The sequence below is a fragment of the Macrotis lagotis genome, chromosome 5 (genome assembly GCF_037893015.1).
Source record: "Macrotis lagotis isolate mMagLag1 chromosome 5, bilby.v1.9.chrom.fasta, whole genome shotgun sequence".
NCBI classification, from domain to species: Eukaryota; Metazoa; Chordata; class Mammalia; order Peramelemorphia; family Peramelidae; genus Macrotis; species Macrotis lagotis.
Window position 1 is genome coordinate 39,753,472 of NC_133662.1, and position 19,362 is coordinate 39,772,833.

General features: G+C 32.9%; 1 protein-coding gene across 1 annotated transcript in view; it reads right to left on the reverse strand.

Moving 5' to 3' along the window:
* Positions 1-19,362, reverse strand: part of HMGCLL1 (3-hydroxy-3-methylglutaryl-CoA lyase like 1) — a 254,110-nt gene that overhangs the window by 167,676 nt on the left and 67,072 nt on the right. The window contains exons 2-3 of the mRNA XM_074237239.1: positions 14,155-14,232; positions 13,630-13,737 (exon numbers count right to left, since the gene is read on the reverse strand). Of these exons, the coding sequence (XP_074093340.1) occupies positions 13,630-13,737; positions 14,155-14,232 (186 nt within the window). The remainder of the gene's footprint in view (positions 1-13,629; positions 13,738-14,154; positions 14,233-19,362) is intronic.

Here is a 19,362-nt window from a genome sequence, read left to right on the forward strand (position 1 = left end):
TCAAAATAAAAAATATCAAGTTCCTTCAAATGATTTTCATATAACCTAGTTCTAAGTTCTCTACCCAGCTAGGTAGCCTCCTTTAATGTCAAACTCTAGTTTGACAAAATCAATAGATAATAACACTTTAGGTTTGGTATGACGAGGATTAATTACAGTGGAAATAATCACTTCCTTGAGAACTAGCAACCCCTGGCATTCCCAATAAAAATACACCATCCCCAGACCAGGGAGTTTTCTAGATTATGATATGCATTATTCCAAAGAGGATAAGAAACTTCACAAAGAAACGATAGTGACTATTTGGTACATGGTTATATTACTATATTATACTATCAAAGTTAACCTTTTTATTTTATTTCTTATGAGCACATATAAAGGACAAACTAAAATTTGTATTTCAAATTGAATAGGATTCACAGTTAAGTTTCTTATTTGCATGGATGTTATATTTTAGAATTCTCTTTATATTCAATGGAAACCATAAGAAGGTTTGTTGCAAAAAAATAAAGGATACAGGGAAGAAAAACAAAAAGACTGGGAATCCCAACTTTAAGTACTATGCTTAGATTAACTGCAAGTTAACAAGCTTTTTTATTTCAACTTTTTTAAAAATTTTGATTGCCATGTAATTCTGTTGATTTAGATTAAGCTCTCAATTCATTAAAATTATCAGGTCTTTTTCATGCAGACTTTTCAGAAATTAAGAAAAAAAAGGTAGAGCCATTAGCTTAAACTTTTCATTTTATAGATGATGAACTGAGGTCAAAAAGAGGCTAAGTCAAGAGTCACTCATCTGGTAAGTATCCACAGTGGGATTTGAATGCAGGTCTTCCTCATTCCAGGCCCAACATTCTATGAACATGGTTCACCTCTTCGATACTTGTACAGATTCTTTTGGACCCAAACCCAAGCTATGATACTTAATCTCTATTAAATTTCATCATATTAAATTCAGTCTGTTATTTTACCTGCCAAGATGTTTTTGGGTGATATTTTTCTCAGTCAAAACACTGGATATCACTCACAGAATTTTATGGCATCTGCAAATTGAATAAGCAAGCTATAAATGTATTCAAGCAAGTTATTGATTAGGTGCTTAACAACATTCATTAACTGACATGTTGAGTGTAACATCCAAGTAGAGATCTTTGGGTATCTCCACTAGAGACCTTCTTCCAAGATACTTCAATATGATAATAATTATTTTTAGGCACCCTTCTCCAATCAATACCGAATCTTTCTTACAGCCAGTCAACTGATATTTATTAAACACCTACTTTATGACAGGCACAATATCTTTACCATGGTAAAAACAAAAAACCTTTATCTTTTCCATGAGGATAGCATGCCAGATTGTAAACTTCCTTACTGTAAGTCAGATTAAATATATATATATATATATATATATATATATATATATATATATATATATATGTCTTGATAACATTCCCCTGATCTTCCAATCTAGCAACTCTGTCAAAAAAGAAAATAAGGCTAACTTGGCATGGTCTGCTCTTAAAGAACACATTGGCAACAGGGCTCATTTCTTTGAAATCTAGCCCACTAACAAACAATCTTTATAATAAAAAATATAATTTTTCCTGTAATATAAGCCACACTCATTGTCATATGATTTAAAGATTTCACTTTTTGAACTTCAAAATAATACTTACTCAATCCTATAACATTTTCTTTCATTCTCTATGATTTCTCTAAGATTATTAACAGTAGCTTGGTAATCAAATACATTCATTTAGAAAATTTGAATTTACAGTTAATCCTTTCCATATTACATAGGTGTGGGTAGGACTGTGGTGCCCCTACAATCTGGATAATCTATATACTTTTTTGACCTTCCTTTTGTACCAGAGAAGAAGTATGATTTTTTTTCTTTTATTGGGTATTTACAGTACCTTATTATAAAATTTTGTAACGATATGTGGTCATAGTCTCTGTGTCATCCGCTGACCTTTGAGTGTCATCTGTTGCTTCCATATAACTCCATAAAAATTCTCCTTAAATTTCATATGCTAACCCACAATTTATGAAACCATGATGAGGAAAAGACACAATGTGGAAGGTATAACTACAGTTCATAGATGACTCGGTGTACACAGCTCTAGACCTAAAAGATCTGAGTTCAAATTTGACTTCAGAGATTTACTACTTGAGATACTGGGCAAGTCACTTGATGTCTGATTGTTTCAGTTACCTCCTCTGAAAAGTTAGGGTAATATAATCTACGTCTCAGGGTTGTTATAAGGAGCAAATGATATAATCTTCATAATTTGTTTTGAGAATCCTTAAAGCACTACATAAATAATAGCTGAATTATTATGATTATTATGATTATTATTATATAGATCTAATGACATGAAAACACAGGGAAAACAGTATAATGCTCTCTTGTCACCTTTTTTTTTTTTGGTCTCTTCTTACATTCCAATTTCCGGATGACAACTTTTTCTATTCTTCCTATTCAAAAAGTCATTTTACGTGGAGAATATTTGCTTTCCTTGATAGAAAATCAATCATGACCTTTTATTCCAGGAGTACATTTTGTCCTTTTCTATTTAAAAATAATCACTGTGGTACTTTTCCCCCTATCAAATACAAATGAGGATTACTCAGTAAGGTAAAACATACTGTTTAAATTACTTAGGTATTACAAATATTTCTCTTGGTTGAAATGCCTTACTATTAATAGGCCTGGCTAATTTACACAATGTTCAAACATCAAGCGGGGATGAAGTTTATTGCTACTGGGCTTTGTAGAAATGGCTTCTTACACCAGGTTTACCTAGAATTTACCTAGAAAGCTTAGCTAGTGGCAAGCCCTGAACTGTACCTATTCATTTCCTAACCCTTTCTTTTTCTTCCTATGACCTTAGTTTTTTGAACTGCATGACTCCTAAACACTCATCATCTTGACTTGCATAGAGACAACAAGAAAGAGTGCCCTCACCCTTCATGAAAGATATGTCTAACAAAAAAGTCTTTCTAATTATCTGCTTTTGGAAATGCCATAGACTTAGAGAAGTATACATTTAAAGATGAATGGGATTCATATAATTATATATATCTTTAATTTCTTTCTTTGAGGTCATCAATTCAAACATCTCATTTTATTTTAATTTTTTTGCAAGCAATGGAGTTAAGTGACTTGCCCAAGGTCACACAGATAGGTAATTATTATGTGTCTGAGTCTAGGTTTGAATTCAGGTCCTCCTGACTCCAGACTCTGTGCTCTATCCACTGCACCACTTGGCTGCCCCTGCATATTTCATTTTAAAATTAAAAAACGAAGCATAGAGAAGTTAAGAGGCTTGTCCAATGACAAAACAAAAAATCTATAGATTCCAGTGTAATGTGATGCAACAGGATTGTTGCATCAAATGGACCATGGTGCAGCAAGAATCAATAAATAAATGGCAGAGCCAGGATTTCAAAACACATTGTCTGATTCAAAACCCAGAACTCTTTTCCTTTTACATGCTACTTTTTTTATTTTAACTTTATTTATTTATTTTCATCCATTATGCACATGCATATTCTTAAGTTGTAAAATTTACTTCCACCCTCTCTTCCTACCTTCCTCCCCTCAGTGGCAAAAAGTCAGGTTATCATTGTGCATATATATTTTGATAAACATGTTTACAATTTAGTAATTTTTGGTATGAGGAATTAGGATTAGGGGAAAAGAGATAATTTTTATAAAGTGTTCATCAGATTCAGAAGGGTTATATTTTTGTGTGTTTTGGTTTTTTTTTCTTCCTCTGGATGGGCATAATATAGTTCATAGCCAGTCAAATACAGTTGTCCAAGATCTCTGGACTGCTGCAAAGAGCTGCTTCCATCAAGGTTGTTCATCTCATAATGTTGTTGTTGATGTGTACATTGTTCTCTTGGTTCTACTCCCATCGTTCAACATCATACCCTGTAATTATTTCCATACTTCTCTGGAGTCTGACCATTTATGGTTTCTTATAGAACAATAATCTTCCATAGTTTTCATGTACCATAACTTGTGTAGCCATTCTCCAAATGATGGGCATACCCTTAATTTCCAATTCTCTGCCACTACAAAAGGAGCTTCCATGAATATTTTGGAACATGTAGGACTTTTCCCTTTTTTATAATTTCTTCTGGATATAGACCTAGCATAGGAATTTCTGGGTCAAAGGGTATGAACAATTTTATTACTCTTTGGGTATAGTTTTATTTTGCTCTCCAGAAAGGTTGGATCATGTTCACAACTCTACCAGCAATGCATCAATGTCCCAATCCTCCCACAGTCTCTCCAATATTGATCATTTTCCCTTTTTCTTAAATTGGCCAATCTAATAGGTGTCAGATGATACCTCTTTTTGTTTTAATTTGCATTTATCCAATGAATAACGATTTAGAATATTTTTTCATATGATTATATATAGTATTAATTTCTTCCTTTGAAAACTGTTCATATCCTTTGACCATTTATCAATTGGGGAATGATTTATACAACACTCTACTACTAAAGAAGTTTAATATAGATGATGTTATTTTCCAGTGATGACAATATTTGGGGTTTTCTTGACAGAGACAAGTCTCCAGTCCAAGAGGAAATTGAGACAAACATGGCGAGGTTATTTGCCTAGGGTCACACAGATAGTGTCTGAGGTCATATCTGGACTCAGATCATCTTGACCCCAGATTTTCCACTCTACTTTGCACCATCTTACTGCCCAATACAAATGCTATACTGCCCCTTAATTTCCACATTTTTATTCCTCCCTAACCTTGTACATTTTTTAAAGGAAAGAGTTCAGAGACATAACCCATAATAATGATTATTGCAGGCATCCCCAGGCTATTCTAGGCATCACTTAATCCATCAAGTAATTTCTCATTTATTTAAAACAATAAATAACAAGAATAGTGAACATTAACAAACTATTTTCAGTTTAGAATATTTAGAACCCTAGTCCTGAGTCTACCTGATACAAGACTTGAATTGATAAGATACATTAGTTTTTGATAAAAAATACATGGAAAACAACTTTGATTTTCAGAATTTTTAATACATTTACCACAAGAATCAGCATGAGAAGCTCTGGATTCATAGGGCTTAGTTCAGGTTTAGTCAAGTTAAGGCTTCAGTCACATTGTATCCTTCCCAGAGAAGAAAGAGAAAGGATGATGGGGATAGTTCTTCTGAGTATATAATACTGCCATACCAGCTGAGTTTGGTATACTTTTGCCTGCATTTGAATGTCCTGCTTTGCTTTATAATAGTTGTATTATCTTAGATAAATTTCCTAATCTCTTTGGGACTCATTTTCTTTTTCTGTTAAAATGAGGGGGATAGATTAGATGTTCTCGAAGGTCCCATCCAGCTGCATATATTATGAGCTCATGATTTCTAACAAAATTTGCTATACCATGATAAAAAGTCAGTGTATTTGTAAGTCTGATTATTTCACTTATATTTGTTTATAAATTTCATTTTGTAATAACTCTAAAATACACCAGGTATTAGTGGATGATTAAACTTAAGCTTTAGTGGTAGTTCATATTCAATGAATATTTGGCCTTTTGCCTTGAAAAACCACCTGGATATGCAATATTCATGAAATAAATGCAGTTTGACATAATTGTACTTAGCTAGTGAATCTCAGTCAAATGAAAAATGAGGTCTCAGAAATTTTGTTATTTCCATTATTATTTACCTATCTTCTAACTTTAAGGGGAAAAATACATAATACTAACTATTGATAAATAGCCTCAATACTCAACAAAGTGAACAGAATACAAAATTATACATACTAGAATGCAAACATTGCAAAATTGTATGAAAACATTTTATAAATAATGAAGCAATATGCAGTGAGTCACAAATTAATCACATTTGTTCAAACTGAAAGTCCAATGTAGTACATTAACTTTAACATTTTAAAAATAGAACAAAGGGAATAGACAAATTAATCAAAATTATTCTAAATAGCAAATATCTGAAAACAACAAAAATTTCCAAAACTTAGAGAATGACTGACTAAATTATATGTCTTCAATATAGAATTGTGAAGAAGAGAAACAGCGCAGAAAATTCCAAGTTCTAAGTCCAAGATCCTTCCTCTGCCTTCATTTTCCCTCTCCTCCCTTCTTCTCCTTTTCCATTTTCTTCTACTGCTCATTTCTAACACTTCCAGATCTTTTTCACACAAATTTCTTTCAAATTAATCATCCTCCTTCTTGGAGGAGTGAAAATGTATGTAAGAAATTGTTTTATCATGATTGAACACCTAAATGTCTTAAAACCACTGCTCTAACTATCAAGATCTATTTGGATCCTGATTCTGTCATCTTTTCAGTGTGTTAGCTATCCCTCCCAGTTTTTTGTCCTCTGAAAATCTTTTTGGACGTGACAATTATATCTTTATCAATGGCTTGTTAGGAGACTAGCAATGTCATTAATTCAATTTAACACATAAAATATAAGCCTATTGTGTGAAAGTATTAGGAAGAACACGTTTAAGATTATATTCTCCTCTAAATCAAAGGACCCACAATTCATTGGAGAACAATAAGGTATGAATTCTCCCAAGTACCATACAAGGCCAAAATCAAGTGTTTTAAACAAAGGTCTAAGTAGAATATTATGAAAGAGGTGAGAAAGCATTCAGCTGGAGTTATAAGGGAAAGCTTCATGAAAAAAGGTCATCTCTGGAATGGGTTTTAATGCAAAGGATTTCCCAAAGAGGGAAAATCTTCTATTCAAATGTATGAGTCAATAGAGACCCGGAGAGTAATTGAAGAAATAAAGTAGAAAAAGTAGTCTAGTGTTACATTATGGAAAACTTTTAGGCAAGTCTAAGAAGTTTTTCTTTTATAATGTATATGAGTACAAAGTTCTGATGGTATTCTTATATGTTCAGACCTCTACATTAGGAAGAAAAGGTTAGAAACAAGATGAAACTGATGGAAAAGAGTAGAAGATAGCTGTAAGGAGACTAGGGAGGAGGATAGTAAATGATATAATATTATCATACAATATAAATTCAGGTGCTTGAACTTGGGTAGTGACAGTGGGAATGGTATGAGGGTTTGCATTCAAGAGACACTATACAGTTAGAATTAACTACAGTTTGAATGTGGATTTGTACATTGGCGTGTAGGGCATCAGGAGAGAAAGGACAAAGATTTTGGGAGGCTGGATAATAGTGAATATAATTGAATCATTGAATTAGAGCCAAAAGAACCTGAGAGATCAATGAATCCAACACACATTTTTACAGAAGAGGAAATCAATATCCTGGGAAGTTGAATATTTAGTCCAGGGTTCACAGGTTCACACAACACTGCCCTGCCCAGAGGTTTCAAATATATGATCAGCAACACTCCCACAAGCATCAGAAGTTAGATTAAAATGTAAGTGGGAATTGCTGAACAAAATAAATAAAAGTATAGTAAGCATAGATAACATTATATTTTATAATGAAATGAATATGCTGCCCATTAGCGATTCTAATCCACGGATTAGTGATCCTATTTCTGAGTTTGATATCATTGCTCTCCAACATACATGTCCATGTTACTAAAGTCAATGACAAAAAGAGGGAAGTCAAAGTTTATTTTGTAGTTGACAAATGGCATAGAAACATTTTCCAAAATATTTCTTCCATAGTCCAGAATTTAAATTGTATCAATGATGGAAGAATAAATTCTTGTTGATAATATTTCCAAATTCTGACTATTGAAAAGAAAATACAAATCTGAAGCTTCTGTCCCAAAAAATCAAAGTTTCTCACCAGTACTTTTTTCCTTTAATGGAGATAAGTTAATTTCACAATCTCCCCTAATGAAATGGATAAATTCCTAAGATTAAGGGCAAAGAAGAGAGCATTTCCTTCAATAACTATTGTACTTAGACATTATTGGAAGAGTTTTCAATTTATCTCTTGGTAGTTTTTGGCATTTCATTTTAGACTCCTTTACTTCACAGAATTTATACAATTACCGAGCAATGTATGGTCACTCATCTCTTCCAATTTGGGACTAATGGACATTTTAAGACAGACTAATTTTAATTAAATGAGGTTTTATAGAAAGAAAAAAGGAAATGAACAATCTAATTTAGGCCTTCATTTCCTTAATGATTAAGTTATTACCAAGTTATTGAAATTCTGAAATGATATGTGGTGATGATTTAAGAAAAAAAAATCTAAAAAAAGATGTGATGTAATAATAAACACTCAATTAGGAGTCAGGACACCTGGGTTCTCCTTTTGTCTCAATCACTAGCTAACATTTTTAACTGTTTCTTACCTTGGGTAAATCATTTAACTACTATAAACTCAAGTTTATCACTTATGGGAAATATTTAGATTAATTATACTCAGCTCAGGGGAAAGCTAGGTAGTTCAGTGCATAAAGTACTGACTCTCAAGTCAGGAAGACTCATCTAAGTCCAATTCTGGCCTCAGGAACTTACAAGCTATGTGTCCCCAGGTAAGTCATTTAACTCTGTGTGTCTCAGTTTCTTATCTATAAAATAAGATGAACACAACAATGGCAAATTTTTCCAGTAACTCTGCCAAGAAAATTCCAAATGGAGTAACAAAGAGTCAGACTCAACTTAAATGAGTCAATAACAATAACAACACTACCTCTTAACTCAGATGAGTATTAAGAGAATTAAATAACTGTATATGAAAATGGTATGAGGGTATAAATATTTTGAAAACTGACATTTTTGTTTCTATTGCTTATTAAAACTAGTTTAAACTGGTTGACTAAGTGAAACATTAATTTTACTTTTCTCTAATTTTAAAAATATTGAATTATTTCTTTAAAACATTTAAGTACTATGATAAATTAATATAATGGAATACTCTTGGTATAGTAAGATATAAAAATACTATTTGAGGAATTAAAATAAATAGAGGAATCCAATGTGATAGAAAGCAGAGATAGCAGAACCAGAACATTATCCAGTTTCACTACAACAATGCAACTGAAAATAACCTATCTCAGGTTAAATGTCATGATCTTTCTGGACACTGGAGGATGAAACAACACTTCCCTCCTCCCCGAAAGAAATGGAAGTGATTGGATTCAGAATGTCGCATGGTGGCAGATTGATCATTTTGTTTAATTTTTCTTTGATTCAAGGAAATAACCCTATGGGTGAGACTATACAAAGAAACGTGTGAAAATTAAAATCATCAACTCAGTTTTAAAATAATTCTAGTAATGTTAAACAATATTGTACAACTAAAAGAATTTCTTTTATCACTATAATGCTGCTGTTGTTCAGTCATTTCAGTTATGTTTTACTCTTTGTTACTCCATTGGCAATTTATTTAGTAAAGATACTGAAGTGACTTAGATTTTCTTAGCTCATTTTGAGTTGAGTTTATTGATGTAAAAAGGTTAAATGACTTGCACTGGGTTCACAGAGCTGTTAAGTATTTGAGGCCCCATTTGAACTCAGGTCTTTCTGATTCCAAACCAGTGCTCTATTCACTGAAGTCTTTAGCTGTCTCCTATAATTATGTTCTTTCCAGGTAAATCAGAATCAATTTTTGAAACCATTCTGCATATTACTTCACATAAGACTTAAAAAATAAACCTTTTTTTCCAGGTTAGTTGTAAAATGCATGAACTTTTTAGTGGCAAGAATTTTATCATTGTTGGCTATTTTGATTAGAGGTGCAGGATCCTGTTTTATATGGCACCTTGCTACTGTGGAACTTTTTTCTTTTGGCTGTTTTCCGGAAGAAATTCACTGCCAAGCAAAACAGTAGGAGGGAAACTATAAAAGAGTTTGAAAATACTAAAAAAAGAAATAAGTGAACAAGCAGTGATCTAAACATAACTGGGAGTACTATTCCCATGACCTATGACCAAGAAGGGGAAAGAAAAGAAAAGAAAATGTACATAATCAAGAATGAATTTTATTTCAGAACCATAAACCTTTATCTTTAAATGGATCGGCATTCACTATAAATAGCATGCTAGCAGTTATGTTAAAACAAAATATTCTAACCCAAGTCTGAGATAAGAATTCTCGAAATCATACAAATCTGATTTAAATTTCCTCCCCAAGAGGGTTTTTATAAACTTTTATAAACTTAACTTTATAGTGAAGGAGAATGATACAAAGTGGTTTCAGGAAAGAAAGCCATGTTATGAACCATCTTAGCTTGATGTAGCTTTTGCAGTTTACCATAAAAAAATGAAATCAGTAAAGCAATGTGGTGATATAAGCAGCAAAGAATTTTGTTCAAACAAGGCAAGCTAAATTAGTTTTGATTTCACATCAAATTGTAAATATTGGAAAATTTAGAAATTAGTAATTTAAGGGCAATAATGCTTTAAAAATTAATTATATGGTATCTTTGACCCAGGCACACCATTGACCATTCATTGATTATTTAAGCCACAGTTAGCTTGCAATACTTAAATACAGATTAGTACTTAAGAGGAAATACAGTAATCCAAAATTTCTTATAATTGGCATAAAATTATTCATTTTTTACAGATGGAACAACTTAAATAAATAAGATTGGACCAGTTTCAAGTTATTCCTCCCCCCAACAACATCATTTGGCAGGGGAAAAAGACTGCTCATAGAACGAGGGCAGAAGTATATTAGTAGCTCTATGGGACATTAGCTCATTTAATTGATGTTACTCTGTTGCTTTGGAAGAGTTCATTAATCTTGCAACAATAAACAGTTTACCATAATCATAGGATCTAATCTGACATCATTTATATTGCCTGACATTTATATCACATTTCTCCACTCAGTTCATAGCATATTAGAAATATTTCCCCATTTTCCCCTCAAAAAGCACTTCTTTTTATTATTATATTTTATTATTATTTATTATTACTACCTTTTCTATTTATATAGATGTTTCTGTTAGCTAGGAATAATTGAGGTGTCCAATTGTTTTGTCCTTAAAATGGTTCTTAATTCTATCCTTTGAAATATAATGAAGTGCAAGAGTTGACCTAATGATCAAGCAGATTTAACCGAAAGGGTTAAAAATCAGAAAACCCCTTCTTACTAGAGGGTGACCATTTATTTGTATGGATTTCTGTGGAGTAATCTCTGTCTGGGGTTCTTTTGTGGGAGCAAAGAAAAGAGAACAGTGGCCTTCCTTTCCTGAAAATTTTCCACAGTGATCCATATCCACCAAGTTATAGGGCAAATAGTAGTACAGTAGATAGAATTCCAAGCCTGCAATCAGAAATACTGATCTAAATGAGTTCAAATATGATCTCAGACATTTACTGGAGAAGTCAGTTAATACTGATTGCCTCAGTTTCCTCATCTGTAAAATGACTTGAAGAAGGAAATGGCAAACCCTTCATAACTGCCAACCTCCTCACAAGTAAATAGCAACAAAATCATCAAATCATCCAGTCTTGGGGGATATCAGTATTGGTTCTCCTCTAAAGTCAACCCCATTAAATATTAAGAGAAGATCATATGATGTGGTCAAAAGAACACTTGATTTTGATTCAGAAGACCTGAGTTCATATGTCACCTACTCCTTAATATCTCTATTACCTTGTATAAGTACTATAGTGGGAAATGTACTATTAGAAGTCAGAAGCTCCAAGTTGATTTGTAGTTATCTAGGTGACCTTGGGCAGACAGACACTGTGCTAGGCAATGTGGATAGTATGAAAAAATGAAATAAAGGCCTTAAATCATGACATTTATATATTCTAACAGAGAAGATAAACATGTTCCTATGTTCAAAATGAATAAAACAAATAAAAAACTTTTGACAGTGAATTCACTACAGCCTGGGGCAGGGGAATAGGAAAGCCTAATGTAGATGAAGTTAGTCCTTGAGTTTGGTCATGAAGGAAACTGAGGATCCTAAAATATAAAAATGAGGAAAAATTAATTTTATGCAAAGCAAAGACAGTGAAATGAGAGATGTGTTATCATGTTAAAACAAAAGAGTCCACGAAGGAGAGTAATATACAAAAACATTTGGAAAACTAAGCTGGGGCCAGATTGTAAAGAGCTAGCCAAACAAAGGAGTTTACTTGAAACCTAGAGGTTTTCATCTTCAGAAATCCTTTTAATTTTGACTTGTGGAGTTGATACGGTTAGGCAGGCCCTTTAAGAAAATCATTTGGCAGCTATATGACACACAGATTGGAGAATGAAGAAATATGAGGCAGGGACACCAATTAGGAGGCTATTATAATGAAAGCAAATCATTTAGTTACTCAGGGTTACAATGAGTTCATCTGCAAAATGAAGGGATCATTATAAATCTTATGATAGCAAGTACCAATCATCAGGGGACAAAAAGCTGGAAATGCTGTAGAGGTTGACAATTACTTTTTAGTTCCATTTGTGTACAAACATTTTATATATTTCACCTATATATAGCAGTTCTCTCTTGGGTATGAGGTGATTTGTATTTTCTTTTCCTCTTTTTACTTGTCCCTGATAGTTAAGTCTATTTCTGGTTCGATAGTGGAAAAACAGATGGAACTACCAAAACAGGTACAGAAAGAAGAAAGCCCTAACTAATCCTTTATAGAAGGGACCTGTGTGGTAGGTCCCAGTCTATTCATCATCATTCCCATTAAGAAGATAAGGGAGCTAAATCAGAAAAATGATTTGAGTCATATCAATCATTAACTGGGAAGGTAAATCATTATTTTTTTTCAGCAGCTGCTTTGCCCAATTACTAAGAGGTTCCATAATTTACCTGAGATTTCCATCCACTGTGAGAATACAATGAACAGGAAATATCTCACTATCTACTGCCACATATTTATCTAGATCTGCTTTGGTTGTAAGATACTTGAAAAACTCAACTAAATCTGTAACTGATACAGAGCTACAAAGGATAGTGAAATGTAGTAGATAAATAGAACATGTGAAAAGCATCTTGATAGTATGGAGGGATGGGTTGAAAGTAATATTTTAAAATATAATGGAATAAAAGTTTTCACAAGGTAGTGAGCAGGCCTTGAACTCGAGAATGCATGGGACACCAAAAACCCTGAGAGTCAACTCCCACCTTTGATAAATACATATAAATACTGGCTATGTGACCCCAAGTAAATCAATTAACTTCTTGATGCTGACACAGAAAAACACTATTAAGACTACAAATTGCAGGATACATGAAGGATTATCATTGGTAGATTCCCTGGCCAGGAATTTTCTCTTTCACCAATGAAATCACAAATCTGGTCTTTTAAAATATCTTGAATTTAGATTCAAAAATTCAACTGTAGGAATACAAAAATGGATTTGTTGTTAAAAAGACCTCAGTTGAAAAATCCACCTCAGATACTTACTAGTTGTGGAACTACAGGCAAGTCATTGAACCTTTCCCTCAGTTTTTCCTTAACTATAAAGTTACAAAATGAATAGTTCCTCAACCACAAAGTTATTGAATAACATCTGCAAGTTGTTTTGCAAACCCTGAGCACTTCTGTGAATGACAACTGTAATGACGTGGAAAAAAAGCAAACATGAAAATACATGACCTTTATTATTTTACCATTCTTGAGCAGTATTCTTTTTTCTAATTTCTCAATAATTATCTGACAAATTTCCATCAGAGACCTAATGAATGAATTCTGTATTTTACCTACCTGAGGTACCCATTTGGAAGACACAAAACTGGTTACTTCTATTACTGATAAACCTGTTTTGGAAAGTTGGTTGATGAACTCAATTTTAATATCTGTAGGTACAATAACCTAGAAAAGAAAAATAAAGTATTTAAATATTGAGAGACTTATAGTTTGTAAGAAGAAAAAAATTTATCCAAATGCAAAAGATTTAATAAAATGAGATATCAGGTATAAAGCACTTTGTCAATTTTGAAGTATTACATAAATGCTAGCTCTAAATATTATTAAATGAATTGTGCAAATTATGTACACATAGCTATATGCCTCCCTCTAAGAGAATAAGAATTCTTTGATTTCTGGGGTAATTTCATTTTTTCTTTGTTATTACCAGCTTCTAAAAAGTGTTTGGAATGTAGGAGGCTCTTGTGAAATATTTGTTGATTGATAAATGCTGTTATTCAAAAAATATGACTTTGGATAATTTTCAGAATATGAATACTTTCAATTAATATTTAACAGAGATCTTGTGAATATATCCATTACCTTTTCATTTTGTAAGCCATCCCTGGGTCCAACTTCTACTATTTTAACATATGCAGGAAATCCCGATAATTGTGTTACCTAGAAAAAATCATGAGGAAAAAATAACATTTAAACTATTACAACTGCTCAGTTAAAAATCAAGAACCACTACAATTTCAAAAACTGAAGATACCATGTAGTTTAATTACAACTGAAAAAATTGCCTTTGTAGCATGTTTAACAAATTTTTGTAAACAATTCAATAATTATTTATTAAATAATCCCTGTCCTCAAGGAGCTACTTTGTACTGGGAAGGGAAAAAAATATGCAGAGATATACAAAAGATAATTTGAGGTATAAGGGAGAATTGGGGGCACCAGAAAAATATTCATAAGAAAAAGAACTGAACTGAATGAATGTGATGCTTAACACAGTTTGTGACACCAATTAGACAATAAATATTTGTTGACTAAGAAGAAGATGAGCTATCTGAGAGGACATAGTGAAGAAGGAATACATGTGGTGGTGGAAGAAATGTTATACAACTAACTAGAGAACGAAATGGAATGCACAGATTTTTGTCTTTCTGTCATGTCTGACTTCATTACTTATTTGGGGTTGTCTTGTGAACAGCCCTGGAGAGGTTTGCCATTTCCTTGCAAGCTCATTTTACAGATGAGGAAACTGAGGCAACAGGCTTATGTGACCTGTCCAAGGTCATACAGCTAGTAAGGCCAGATTTGAAATCTCAAAGATCAATCTTACTTTAGGTCTGGTATTCTATCTATTGTGCCTGCTAGCTGTCTCATGCAAGAATTGGGAAATAACTATTTTAGTTTCCAAAGATTTTAATACTAATGTAGGAAGATCCTATTTCTCTCATTTTAAAAAAACAGTAAATTCTCTGGAGTTGAATAAGTATCTTGATCAATTCCTGAGGGATATGTGTTCTAGCTCCTTCCTGGGGATATGCAATAAACTCACCTGATCAGTATCCAGAGACTGGTGATGTTGCTTGTTGATAGTGACTGAGACTATGGATAGGACCAGTCTTTTATTTAATTTCCACCAACTGAGAAATCGCTTAATTTTTGAACCCTTTTGGAAGATGTGTCTTTCTTGTTTTGAAATTTAGTTATTAATTTTCAGCCATATGCACATGAAAATTTCCAAGTTACAAAATTTCCCTCCACCCTCCTCCCTTCAGTTGGGAACAGTCAGGTTAGCCTTTTACATACATATTTTGTTAAACATGTTTACAAATTCATAATTTTTGGCATTAGGAATTAGGATTAAGGGAAAGGGAAAGAGATACATAAGGGATAATTTCTATGAAGTGTTCATCAGATTTGGAAGGGTTTTTATTTTCTGTGTGTTTTGTTTTGTTTTTCTTCCTCTGGTTGGAGATAATATAGTCCATAACCAGTCAAATACAGTTGTCCTAGCTCTCTGGACTTCCAGAGGAGCTGCTTCTATCAAGGTTGTTGAGCACATTGGTGATGTGTACATTGTTTTCTTGGTTCTGCTCCCTTCACTCAGCATCAGATCCTGTAACTCATTTCATGTTTCTCTAGAGCCCACACCTTTATGGTTTCTTATAGATCAATAGTATTCCATAGTATTCACTTACCACAACTTGTTTAGGCATTCCCCATTTGATGGGCATCCCTTCAATTCCTAGTTCTTTACCACTACAAAAAGAGCTGCTGTAAATATTTTGGAACATGTAGGAGTTTTTCCATTTTTTTTTCTAATTTCTTCTGGATATAGGCTTAGAATTTAAATTGTTGGGTCAAAGGGTATGAACATTTTATTGCTCTTTGGACATAGTTCTATATTGCTCTCCAGAAAGGTTGGATCCATTCACAATTCCACCAGCAATGCATCAATGTCCCAATCCTCTCACATCCTCTCCAAAATTGATCATCTTTCCTTTTTCTCATCTGGGTTAATCTAATAGGTGTGAGAAGATACCTCCTTGTTGTTTTAATTTACATTTCTCTAATCAATAGTGATTTGGAGCATTTTTTCATATAATTATATATAGTTTTAATTTCTTCATTTGAAAACTGCCTGTTCATATCCTTTGACTATTTTATCAATTGGGGAATGACTTGTGACCTTATAAATTCCATGCAATTCTCTATATATTTTAGAAAGGAGACCTTTATCAGAAATTCTGGTTGTAAAGATTGTTTCCCAGATTTCTTCTTTCTTTCTAATTTTGGCAGCATTGACACATTTTTGATTTAATATAATCAAAATCATTAATTTTGCAGTTTATAATGTGCTCCAATTCTTGTTTGGTCATAAATTTATCCCTTTCCCATAGGTCAGATAGAGTATTTTTTTGATTTTTTCATTTATCTATGGCATCACTCTTTATGTCTAAATCTTGTAACGATTTTGAATTTATTTTGGTATAGGGTGTGAGATGTGGATTTGCCTAGTTTTTGTCATACTATTTTTCAGTTTTCCCAATAATTTTTGTAAATAGTGAGTTCTTATCGGAAAAGTTGTTTGTTAAAGAGTAGATTGCTCTAGTCGTTTACTACAGTCTCTTGAACCTATGCTAATCCTAATTTTCAACCAGTACCAGGAAGTTTTGATGACTGCTGTCTTGTAGTATACTTTTAGATCTAGTAGAGCTAGGCTATCTTCCTTTGCCATTTTTTTCATCATTTTCTTTGCCTTTTGTTGTTCCAGATGAATTTTCTTACTATTTTTTTCCTAGCTCGGTAAATAGTTATTTGGTAGTTTGATTGGTATGGCACTGAATAAGTAATTTAATTTGGGTAGACTTGTCATTTCTACTATATAGTTCAATCTAATCATGAACATTTGTCATTTTCCCAATTATTTAGATCTGACTTTATTTAGGTGAGGAGTGATTTATAATTTTGTTCATACAGTTTCTGGGTTTGTCTTAGGAGGGAAATTCCCAAGTATTCAATGTTGTTTACAGTTATTTTAAATGGAATTTCTCTTTCTATCTCTTTCTTTTGGTCTTTGTTGTTCATATATAGAAATGCTGATGATTTATGTCGGTTTATTTTATATCCTGCTACTTAGTTATATTTGTTAATCATTTCAAGGAGTTTTTTTAGATGATTTTCTCAGTTTCTCTAGGTATACCATCATATTATCTGTAAAGAGTGAAAATTTTGCTTTCTCATTGCCAATTCTAATTCTTTCAATTTCTTTTTCTTCTCTTATTGCTATTGTTAGCATTTCTAATATTAATTGTGTTGATGGGCATCCTTGTTTCATTCCTGATTATATTGAAACTGTTCCAAGTTTATTCCCATTAAAAATAATATTTGTTGATGTTTTAGGAGAGATAATATTTATTATTTTAAGGACAATTAGATCTGTCTTTATTGAACATTTAAGTGGAAATGGGGTAGTAGAGATTTGCCTTGGACTGCTTCCCTAAACACACACACACACACACACACACACACACACACACACAAACTGCTAAAAATGAGGATTTATGGCAGAAAAATAAGTTCAACATTGTCAAATTGTTGGTGTTCTTACTGTTAGGCTTACAGTTCCTAGGATTCTTTCTTTCTATTTCATTTTCTGAGCATAGGTCAGTAGCTAATGATACCAATAGATGTATGGACCTCCAATGAAACACATATAGGATAATCCAAGAAGTTAATTGATGGACAATTTTGATTTTGAAAGTTTATATTGCTCTGAGTTGAATACTAGCTACCCAGAAAGAGAAAAACATTAATTAATAATCACTTTTTCCAGACTGAGGAATACCAAAGGAAAAATGATGCATAAGCTAAGCAAAAGGCAATGGGATTAAACTTTCCAAGAAATTTAAAAGTTTCAATTTTCCATGATAATTGCTCAAACAATACAGGTCTGAGGTGCATGCGAAATACCTATTAAGTAGTTCCACAAAGGGCCTCTACTTTGTGGGCAGAATAGTTATTGTAATACACTATTTAAATGGTTCATATTTCCTATATTTATTCATGAGCACCTAAAACTCCTTTGTATATTTGATGTGATTAGGAAACAAAGTCATTCTATGTGAGATGTTCTTATTTAACATTGATACTTTTATAGGAGCTTATCCCATCACTCATTATGAAGGAAATACTCTCTATGGGTTACATCTAAGCTTTGTTAAAAAGATTATACCAGAACTTTACTCCAGTTTGGAGGAAAAGGTAAAAAGAAAAGTTGACCTCTTTGAGGGTTAACCCTCTCCATAAATGAATCTGGTCTGTATGAATGCAGAATCCCTCTGGATCAGTACACTAAGGTTTTGAAAATGTGAGAACATTTCTATATGAAATCTTTTCCTATTTTCCTTTCCTTAAATATTAAACTTGAAACCAGATTGTAATTTGTTTGAAGACATGGAACCTGTTCTCTATTTCCTTTCTATTCCCCCATAGCACCTTGGAAATCAACCAACACATATCTTAGTGCCTGCTATTTGTTATGTACTGTGTTAGCAGCTGTGGGGGGAAAAAGAAAGAAAAATGAGGATCCTAGTCTCTTATATCTACTTTGAAAGGTTTGGAGATCAATACAGATAAAAGTTTAGTAGCCACTAATACCAAAAGTATTATCCCTTTCATTATAGGTGCATCTTAACTCACCCAATGGAAAGCAAATATGGAAGTCAAATTAACACCTCAATGTAGAGGATGATGAGAGTGCAAGGGGAGAAGACCAAAGGATACATCATGTCACTAAATATATATATATATATATATATATATATATAAATCACAACTCTGGAGAGAGGCAGGATATACAAGCCTTGAAAGGCACCTGGGCTCAATCTTAATCCAGGTCAGAGATCCCCTTCCTTCCTTGTAACCTGTATTATTCCATACTCTTAGTTACTTGACTACTTTTTCAGTGTATAACCTATAATATGGCACAATTCTAGTGTTTTGCAGGTAACAGTAGGTCTCATTCAGGTACATCTGACTGTTTAATGTCAAGGGCAGAGAGGCATCAATTGTAGAGCTTGCATGGGTATTGGAAATTTCTGGAAAGGAGAGTTCAGATATAAGGATCTCCAGAGAAAGAAAGGTTAAAGATGGGTCACTAGTCAGAAGGTGAAAGATATCTCTTTAGTGGTCATCCCCAAAATTGAAGCCAAAATACTGTGCAATGGGGAAAGAATAGATATATCTTAGCTAAAGGAATAGTTGGGAAGTATTTAGAAGGGAGGGTGGTGATTA